Source organism: Limulus polyphemus, unplaced genomic scaffold (assembly GCF_000517525.1).
Source record: "Limulus polyphemus unplaced genomic scaffold, Limulus_polyphemus-2.1.2 Scaffold31, whole genome shotgun sequence".
NCBI lineage: Eukaryota > Metazoa > Arthropoda > Merostomata > Xiphosura > Limulidae > Limulus > Limulus polyphemus.
Window position 1 is genome coordinate 83,376 of NW_013665641.1, and position 11,020 is coordinate 94,395.

The window sequence follows — 11,020 nt, forward strand, 5'->3', positions numbered from 1 at the left end:
AAATGTACAACGTTTCGACAAGGTTTTGTCATCATCAGGTACATTATAGTAGTTAGTTTTCATAGTTCAATCAATTTCAAATTAAACTGTTTTGAAGTATACTTGTAGAAATTGTTATTCTTTGATGATACATTAGCGAATTAATTTAATAATACTCCTGGAGACAAAGTATTGGATCCAAACATGCTACTTCCTATATGTTAATTAATAAGTGTATTGTTTGTCAGTTTCACAATCCTTGAACTTTATAGTGTATGTGAAGAAAAATATATTAAATGCAGTTTAGTCTCATACTACACTTAATAACACTAATTTTTTTCTATGGAAATTTTATATGTTCACTAGGAGGTAGAGGGTCCCCCAGCCACTGGGAACATGATATGTTTCACAAAATGTCACCAGAAGAAAAGAATGGTAAGTTTAAAGAAGTTGTGAGAAACTGATTGTACACCTCAGTTGTTATGGGAATTTGCAACCAGGTTAAAAACTTATATTAATACATCTAAAGTCCAATAGTGATATCACAGGTGGTTTGTATTTACTTTTAAAACATACTTAGCTGGTCCATTATAAAACATTTCATGACATAATTGTGTGACTAACTACAAAGTTTGCTTTTTTTAAAAACACTATTGTGCCATTCATCTTAGCTTGCCTTAAACTTTTGGAAATTTTACATTTGATTTCAAAAAGCATATTCGTATATATTATGTATCACTGAAAAATCCTTGGAAAAGAAGTAGCAGGCATACCAAGTACACCTGAAATATGATTTTTGTGTGTGTGTGTGTGTGATGCTGAATAGAAATACATAGGTATAATGTGCATTGTAACATAACTTTTACCTTACCAAAAATACTGTTTTAAAATTTCAAGAAAGTTTTTGTAGATTTCTGCTCCTGTGTTCTTCAGAAACTAGCCAATTATTTTATTTACCCAAGTGCTGCTGCTGTTTAAGATTTAAATCAGCTAAAGTTTTTTTAACATAAAGAATGTGGATTTTTTTTTTTTTTACAGCATAAGAAGGCTGGAGAAATTTCAACACAACCTGGTTGTTTATACCTTATTTGGCAATAGTGTTTTGTCCATGACTGTTTGATATTAGATGTAAGCTAAAGTGTCTTTTAATTTCATGATTTCAGAAACATATACATATTGCTGTCTTATTTGTGAAACAGTAGGAATGTACTACATAGAAGTAGTAATAAAATACATAAAAGTTTATTTAATACATTTTTCTAATTTTCAGTTAAGAGTGTGTGCTTTTGTAAGCAGTCACCCAAAAAACCACAAGATGCACAGAGGTACAAATGAGTAACAAATTTACATTCAAAGATGAATGTTCCTGAACACAAAACTCTACAAAAATCAATCTGTATACAATTTACACATACGTTTATTAGGGAGCGTTCTCCACCTTACTTCCAATTACTCTTAACAAGTTAAGATAGGTATTTCAACAAAGTAAAGCTCTTAATTTTAAAGCAAACTAAAATGAAACTTGTTCACCTGCTCAAACTAAGAGAACGCTCCCTAAACCCGTTTTTTGGTTCCTGCTCCAACTTTTGATCTTGAATATGCCATAGGGATTCTTCAGGAAGTTTTGTGAAAAACGAATGGTTCAATGCCTCTGATAAGGTAATTCTCTGAGAAGGTTCATAATCTAGCATTCTAGCTAGGAGGTCAAACAAGTTTCTGTGGTCCTCATCTTCATATACCATGTATCTCTGTTTAAAAAATTCAACATTTCAATACAAAAGTGATATTGTAAACCATACTTGTTACAAAAAAACCAACTTTTGAGATGAGTAAGTAAATATTTTGTTACAACATACATACCCTTAGGGGTTTACAGTTCTCTTTCACATATCTGCCAGCTGAACTTTTCTCATCCCACTCTAATTTTCCATGGTAGAAGTACTTAGTTCTGTTTAGTACATAAAATTTGGAAAAATGTTAAAAAGGTGACATGTGGCAAGAAATAATAAAACAGTTTCTTTATTATGTATTTTAAGAACTTATGATAAAACATACTTTGTTTTGCGACACATGCGATAAGGAAGTGGTCCAAGGATTCGCTCCATCATAGCAAGGTGTTCTCTATTGTCATGGGTCTGTAACAATATACATATTTTAAAGATACTATTCAAGTCTTTATTTTTGGATCATCTGCTATATACAGTACACAAAAAATGCAAATATATGAAATATTAATTTCAAAAACAAGTTCAAATTTCTTGGAAATCCTGTATCTTTTATGTGAGATACAAATATGCTGAAGTATATATAAAGTTGCAAGATAATTTTTATAAACGACAGAATAATGGAATCAACTAATATATTAAGAAACTTACTTGAAAAAGGGTGATACCCAAATATAGCTCAAACAGGATACAGCCAATACTCCATACATCACAAGAATAGTTCCAACCAAGCTCTAAAGGTACAATAATCAGCAATTGATACAAAACTTATAAATAGTATACTGTTACATATGTAGTTAATCAAATCTCAACAAACAATTTAGAATATAAATCTGACTTAGGTTCTTCTTCTTTTTTTTTTCTGAGAAAAGCTACTAAATACAAGGACATTAGTTATGTTTTGATGGTATCAAATAGTGTTCTTCACAACACTTACCAAGTATAACTTCAGGTGCTCGATAATGGCGAGTTGAAACAATTGTGCTATGATGTTCATCTTCAAAAGTAGCTGACCCAAAGTCAATAAGTTTGATATCAGTAGATCGTACTCTTCTAATATCACGTTTCTTCAAAAAAAATATTTTATATTAATTTCAGATATATTTTTTTCCTTTGTCTAAATTTAAAAGAATTCCTATAAAAGTTCTGTAATTTTTTTCTCTCATTACCAAACATATTCTCAAATGTTTCAGCACAGGCTCAGTACCTGACCTCATAACCATTTTGTGCTTGTTACAGTTTTCATGCTGTAACTTTTAGTAATTAATCTCTTTATGGGTTCCGTAGATTTGACTGATCTCACAACCACCATAAAAAATTATAAATAAATATAAATTGTCTCTTTCATTCTAGAATGAACATGAAAATATAAGCGTATAGACTAAACAGCTTAAACCTCGTAACATTATCCATTTATATAATATTGACCTTTCACCCGTGCCTGGCTAACAATACGGAAGTTACAATGACGTAACACGCACTCATGTTACCATATCAAATAACATAAAACTGACCTTTGGTGTGTGCAAAGCAATTTATTTTGGCTGTGTTTTAGTAGATTAGTATTTTGTAAAATTCCAATTATTATACATTATATATGTATATATATATATAGATTATTGCTATTTTGAAATAAGTTTGGGTGTCTTCAGTGAAAAAAGTTTGGAAACTACTGATATAGACTGGATACCAAATCTAAATTACAGTAGTACTGTTTAAAGATAGGAACTGTCTCATGAATAATGAAGTGACCTTAAGACAAAGTTTTCAAATACTTCCAATTAATCATAGGATTAGTACTTTTAATAACATCTTGTGTTATGTACATATGAAAGCTACAGGGATATGCTTTTGTGACGTCAGGTAAGGATTTTCAGACTAAGGTATATTACTGCTTCAATCAGTAATAGAAATATACTGATGAATATGAAACCAGTTAAAAATAATTAGGACACAAGACTTTCTTAATCAAGAACTAGACACATTAGAAAGTTCCATACAATTTGGTTAAGTATTTTCACTCTGAGAATGGGGAAAAATAGGTATATTGATGATACTCCCAAGATCAAAAAATTTCAATACCAATGCTCTACATTTGTCATTGTTTATAACTCAAAAGGCATCCATTTAATCATGAGAAAAACTATACATTATATATAACCATTCTTTTACATAGCTACTACCCTACTGAACACTATACATGTTCAATACATTATAATACCTATCAATTTTGCAGAACTTGCTTACCTTTTTTGAGTTGTAAGTAATATCATAGTCAGAGCTCACAAAAAGAATATTTTCTGGCTTTAAATCTGTGTGGGTTAACTGATTGTCATGGAGAACTATTTGGTAAAGAACAGAAAGCATCTTATTCATTCATATCATACATAAATGAGACAAGTATAAGTCTATACAAAAAACAGGAGAGAAAGAGAGATTACCAGACTTTTTTGATAATTAAAATGATGAAAGCAATAATGAAAGGTTCATTGATAATTATTAGAACAAATATATTTTGCACAAAAATATAAAATGAAAGACATCTTGAAGCAATAAAACACCTAATTTAGGGTTTTTCTTGAATAAAAATTATTTTAAGATTCTCAAAATGTTTGGTTGCTTTTCACAAAGAATATAAGTTTTGCATAATTATGGTTAAGATCTTGGTTTATTTGTAAACAGTCTTCTTCCACAATACTGTGGTTACTCTTACTTCTACATCATGAAATATTAATACTGACAGCCAGCTAACTGACATTTTTTTAGAATGTCTTTGAAATGAGTTGATAAAAAGAACTGATCCCATCATATTCTATAATTATTGTTCTCAAGAATCCAGTAAACTTGCATATAAATTCCTATTATATATGAAGTTAACCAATTCCACCAAGAGATAGCTGAATATAAAATATGTTTTTATTAGTTTGATAATCACCAAAACTAAATTAAACAAATTCAGCACATTAATTATAGCTCATTACTTTAACTGGAGTGTTATGAGTTGTATTCATTAATCTTAAAATTACTTACACCAGAGATATCAACAAATATTGTATAGTTATTATAATAAAGTAACATCCAAACACTTGTACATGTAAAGTAAGCCACACCACTTCACAAAGAGAAAGGTTATATTCAATCACAGCTTTCTAAAAGTACCTCTAACAACCATTAGTATTGTAAGTCTCTTTACCATCAAATAAGTTTAATATATTACACTTTGAACTTAGTGATCCTCTAGATGTAAATTAATAAAACTTAATTATTATTTCCTTAATTTCCGAGTATCTAGTGATTTTTTTCTTTTTCCAATCAAAACAAACAGACTTAGAAACAGTATCGATGGGGAAGAGGAAATTAAATTTATTTTTTTCAATAAATAGTTATGATGATGTTGATCTTGTACTTTCTCTAAACTAAGGATGACCTAAGTAAAAATGTCAAAATGGTGCATAGGCATATAAGTTTATGTCTTTATATGAAATAAACAAACTTACATTTCACTGAATAACACAGTTGATAGCCTATGTGCCTAACTTGGTCAATGGGATAGGGCTGATAACTGTTGTCCTTCTATGTGCACAGAAGACAAGGAAGACGTTAGATTTATAGATCAAAATTACCACTGTTGTGTGTGTAAAGAAAAAACATTTCATTACGTTATAAAATAATATTGGAATTTAGATACTATCCACTGATTGGCAGTTATTCACAAGAAATTTAATTCATAATAGATTTAACTTTCAGCTCATTTATCTAAAACAGAAAAACTAGGACAGTTTTTATGTACAGAAACGTTTTCACAAACATAAAACTACATATACACATATCTTGCTAATGTAATTGATAATAACCATTTCAAATCTCTATCTGAATTCACAAAGCACTATAATAGTTAGAAGCACACAATTCAAGGTTAAACTTCTAAATATATTCAATTTAAATTGTGTTTCCCGAAATTCTAGAGTTTGTTTCAGGTAATCAATGGCTGGTTAAAAAATCTGTATTTATTAATTTCAAAAATGCCTTCTTTACAACTTGAATAACCAAGCAAATATATAAAAAACAATTAACAATGATGGTTTGTTTCTTTATTATTAAGCACAAAGCTACATAATGGGCTATCCATGCCATGCCCACAATGGGTATCAAAACTCAATTTTTTTATCATTATAAGCTCTCAAATTTACTGGGGGTCCATCGATGATGGACTAGTACCAATTGAACTGTAAGATGTTTCACAAGGTTCTGGAAAGTGTTAATGTTTTCTAAACTACATTGTATATGGAAACCAACAGCCCATATTTATTTGTACCTTTTTTTAAAAGTATATTTCACAAAAGCTTTTACACTTAACTGCAAGATAACCAAAGACATACCAGATTAATGAACAAAAACTTTTATGGTTGAAAGTCGGAGTTGCAAATATTTTAATTAGCCCTGTTTATTCATCACCGTATTATGACAAAGAAAATAACCCAATTGAAGGAACCTAGTGCATTTTAAATGCAATATTATTTAATTTCTCTAGTGTATATTGGTGTATAGAAGACATTTTAACACTAGAAATAAATGACCTTATAACACAAAATTGTCATCTTTCTTTAATTGGACACTCAATGTTTCATTTTGCTTTACAGCTTCTTCAGGAGCATTCCACTAAAACACAAACCACTGAGTGTCCAATTAAAGAAAAACAACAATTTGGTGTTATAAGATCATTTATTTCTAGTATTTCAATGCAATATAACAAATATACTTAGCAATGCTTGAATCACCAGAAATTAGTTGTAATGCCAACAACATTTGTTTATGCTGTAATATGTAAGCATACTGGGTGTTTTCTACCTCCTTTATTTAGTAAAGGGAATTTTTAAATTTTTTCAAAAAGGGTTGAAGCTGAAATGTTTTCTCAGTCTGGAACAAAGTACAACAGATTTCTTTCACTGGTTTTAAGCTCTTACAGAGATCTGCAAGTTTCTGAAAGCACAGTCTTCCATTTATACATTCATTGTTTTTGTCTGTGTGTTAAATTGTGTCCAGTCTCTTTATTTACTAAACTTAGTCAAAACAAAAGAATAATATTTTCAGCTCAAACCTTCTGTTAACTTGTGGATCATACCTGATTACTGAAAGGGTTTGTTTAGACTTTTACACAAATATACACTCAGATTGCAAGTCAGGCTCCCTTACCACCTGGCCGTGCCAGGCCCGACTCAAAGGGAAATCAGTGAACCTGAGAATACCACAATACTATTTGAAATATCACTGTACTTTCTAGGCCATATTACAGGTTCTTGTAAGGACTGAGCTTTGTTTGAAAGATCTTTGAATCAAGAATGAAAGTAAATGGAATATTATTATTATGATGATACAATAATATATATTGTGTGTGCATATCTATTCCTTTTAATGGTATTTAGTTGTTTTCATATATACTTGAATAACAGTTCATGTTCAGATAAGAGCCTGCACATTACAGGTAAACAAAATAGCAAAAAAAAATACAGACATACAAGTTTAAATGACTGTTGTGTTTAAAAATACTGTTTTACACTATAGCCAGTGATTATGTTGCATATGTCATAAAGACACACAAAACTTGGGCTTATACAGTTTCAGTTATTTTTGTTGATGTTGTTGTTTTTTGAGTCACACTGGAAAGAAAATGTTTTATGCCTGTAAACCACATACTGACAAAATTATTCAAACATAGTTCTGTGATTATGTTCTAAATAATAACACCAGAATGATTTAAACACAGTACTAAGATTATTACCCTAAGTCACAATTCACCATACAATGAATATCAATTGCTGACAAGTGATGTTTCAAACACATTTTAATAACTAAAAGAAAAAAAGTATAACTTCAATATGACTTTGCAACTTTTCAATTCTGTTACTGAATGAAGGGCCACCTGGTCAAGGATTTCTAGAAGCCAAAAGATAGATCTGAAATTCTATTTTTACCCATCTCTGATTCAAAGTATTCTGGACAAATTAATAGGAATGTAAAAACCAACTGCAGTCCTAGGTGATTGTTAGGTCTATTAGTTTTTGTCATCCAAAATTGTATAGAAAAACTAGAATTTCAGGCATAATAACAGTATAATAGAACATTTTTAGGTGAAATTTTAATAGATAATGTGATGATAGGAAAATTTTTTGAACAAGCAGAACAAATTTCTATCTATATATTCTTATTGTGAAAGTTTTATCACTAAAAAATATAATTCAAATGCAAATTATTTATCTTTACTACATAAAAAAAGGAAAGAAAACTGGTACTCACCAAAAAATCAAATACACTTAATCCTAACATTTCAAAAGAAATACACATGTGCCCATGGTAGTCAAACCAATCCAGCATCTTCACACACAGACTGAAAAGGAAAATAAATAAAATATATTTTTTGTAAAAATTTTTCAAAAAATACCTTGAGCTTATAACTTTATTACTTCTAAACACCTTTAGGGATAAAAACAAAATTCCATTGAAACTGTCAAAACTACAATTCCAAAAATTCTAATATTTATGTATGTATGTACTTAAACTGTGATTCTTATTTGATCTTTTCTTAAAGGTATTCACTTTATGCTTGAGGATCTACATTCAATCATACACAATGATTTGACTAAATTAATCTTTACTAATTAAGTCCAACAACTTACACTGGACAATAATATACAGGTAACATCTAAATCTGTTTAAACAGAAGTGTGTCATCACAATGTTTGTAAAGTTATTTCAATTTATGCATCAGGTCTTGAACTTTGCCAGACAACTTCTCTTTCAAAGTAATCTAATTTAGTTATCTTGACAAGCAAATACACACAATTACTTACAAAATACTACAAAAATGACAGTTTAAACAAAACAAGATGAGTATTGGCAAGATATTGCAAAATTTACACATATTAACTGTTTTAAATGACGATATACAAAAAAAATTTACATTATGATGCAAGACATTGCAGTCTGTCCATTTCTCTTTTTCCTGCATTGAGATTTCTGCTGTTGTGATACTTACATTTCTGAGTTTCCATTTACTTTTGTTTTTCAACCACAAAGATTGTTTGAGTATATTTTCAGGAAAAAAAAGGTATTCATCCAGAATAATTTACATATAGCAAGAACATTACACTTTTCCATTTGAAGACTACAAATAATAATAATAATAAAAAATGTCCATTATAATGATTAACATTTATTCATTAAGCATGATATACACATATGGGCTAAGAAATTGTGGTTGCATTAACATAGTTTTATGGTGCATTTTCATGTATACATTAATCTAATTTTATTATGGGTTGTTTCATGATTCAGTAGCTATCAAAATATAAGAATATGCAAGCCTGCATCCCAACATGCTAAAGACAAAAGCAGAATAATATTTCATGTTGTTCAAGTTTATGACTTGTCTGATTACAGATTAGGGAAAAATATTTGTATACTATTTGTGGCATTTTTATAAAGCTATATATAATTACAAATTAACATGCAGCAAATGTTTTCAACAGTAACATAAAAAAAGATTTCATGGAGTACACTCATCGAGTGATGAAAAATACAAGGATTTGGATATGTCATTAATATTAATAATAAACTTTGATCCAATCTAACCTAATTCTGCCTGGCTAATAATCTACAGCCAAAGCTTATCATAAAAGATGTCAAAATCATTAGATTTTAATGAAGCTCAGAATTGAAACTTGGTGATAAGGAGCTATATTTGGTCTTACTTCTAGTTACAGACTCTATAATACAATCATAATCTTTAAATACATTATTAACTCATGTCCTTAAAAAAAATCTGAAAAAGCTAAACACTCATTTTACAATCTCAGCTAATACCACCTATTCAATGATGGAAGTTAACATTCTGTTCATTCTTTAAGCTTTCACAATTAAGGATCTAGAGGCATCATGCTCATCATCTGGTTAAGAGCTAGTTTTCTAAGCTTAATGGCAAGAGATTTTAGCATTCTAAGTTCGAATTCTTCCAGAGAATGAAGGACAATGTGGAAGAAACTGGAAGCAGGAACATCACATTCATCTAAACATCTGTATTCTCGGAAGAATTCCAATGATTGCTAGAATATTTTGCCATCAAGCTAAGAAAACCAGCTTTTAACCAGAAGATGAGCACACTGCCACTATAAAACTTAATGCTATATATATATATATATATATATATATTTAAATTCAACTTACTGTTTCCCCCACATGATCAGCACTTGCTAATTTTTCTAGTACATTAATCTCCAACTTTGCTGCTTCTCTGTATTTATCCACATTTTTTATAATCTTCAGTGCTGCCAGTTTATCACTGAAAACACAAACAATCTTATACATATTTGTGAAGTTTATACAACTGTTAAGTTTAATTATCATGATTCATTGTTGGCTAGGAGTAATATCATGTGAAAATACGGACAAAACTCTTAATATTAAAATTTAGAATTATTCAAAAACAAGAAAATTAGTATAATTAATTAAACAAGCTCTATATAGATAGGTAATTGAAGCAGTGGATAAGATAATATCCTGATATAATGTACATATTTTTAAAAAAGGTATAGAATTTAATTTCTTAGGAAGAAGAAATGACTGGATGTTTTATTTCTAGTTAAAAGTTAGTTTACTTGAACAACGTTTTTACGCAACAATTACCAAGCAACTGACTAGTAGTTTTCTTCTGATTCATGATCCCCTAGTAGCTATACTGACTTAAGGCATTCTTCAAAAAACAGTCAAGTCTTGAGGAACAAAGTACATGATAGATCAAAATCTTCTTGAACATCTGTTATAATAATACTCAACTTCTGTCTGTTCTGATAATGCACGAGCACCTTACAACCTAAAAGCACATATACGTGCACCTCATTTCAATAGATGTAAATGTACTTTAGTAGAGACTTTGTAAACAAAAAATTAAATGCTTATCAAAGTTTTTAACACTTTCTAATGTTAGGTCATCAAATAACATTATAAGTATATTTACTGATAGTATTAAGTATGGTAAAGTTTAGCCCTAACTAAACTAAAGCAAAAAACTTACACAAGTTACAGTGATAATTTATCTCTATCAAATATAGTTCGTAATTTAAAAACGCTTAACTGATGTTAGGCTTAAGACAAGTGGACTTGTAAATTTCAGTGTCTGCGATTAAAATTATTCTAGAAATAAAATTATTCTAAAAATACTGCATGCTATCTAATTTTAGCCCTCTGGGTTTCTGAAGATACAGGTAACTTAATTAGTTTATTCAAAAATGCTCTATGTATGTGTGTATATATATATATATATA

At 29.4% G+C, this 11,020-nt stretch overlaps 2 protein-coding genes across 4 annotated transcripts in view; one reads left to right on the top strand and one right to left on the bottom strand.

Annotated features, from left to right (window-relative positions):
- Positions 1-1,224, top strand: part of LOC106459981 (zinc finger CCCH domain-containing protein 13-like) — a 69,931-nt gene extending 68,707 nt beyond the window's left edge. For all 3 annotated transcript variants that reach the window (XR_002610687.1, XM_013919659.2, XM_013919668.2), the window contains exons 12-13: positions 346-414; positions 1,018-1,224. Coding sequence is in view for 2 of the 3 variants with exons in the window: in XM_013919659.2 (XP_013775113.1) it covers positions 346-414; positions 1,018-1,022 (74 nt within the window). In the remaining variant the exon portion in view is untranslated. The remainder of the gene's footprint in view (positions 1-345; positions 415-1,017) is intronic.
- The window catches only part of LOC106459996 (dual specificity protein kinase CLK2-like), a 52,979-nt gene continuing 43,164 nt past the window's right edge, over positions 1,206-11,020 (bottom strand). Inside the window, exons 6-15 of the mRNA XM_022386774.1 lie at positions 9,924-10,038; positions 8,489-8,493; positions 7,998-8,088; positions 5,201-5,276; positions 3,951-4,045; positions 2,641-2,770; positions 2,355-2,437; positions 2,035-2,114; positions 1,840-1,927; positions 1,206-1,727 (exon numbers count right to left, since the gene is read on the bottom strand). Coding sequence (XP_022242482.1) covers positions 1,506-1,727; positions 1,840-1,927; positions 2,035-2,114; positions 2,355-2,437; positions 2,641-2,770; positions 3,951-4,045; positions 5,201-5,276; positions 7,998-8,088; positions 8,489-8,493; positions 9,924-10,038 — 985 coding nt within the window. The 3' untranslated portion in view covers positions 1,206-1,505. The remainder of the gene's footprint in view (positions 1,728-1,839; positions 1,928-2,034; positions 2,115-2,354; positions 2,438-2,640; positions 2,771-3,950; positions 4,046-5,200; positions 5,277-7,997; positions 8,089-8,488; positions 8,494-9,923; positions 10,039-11,020) is intronic.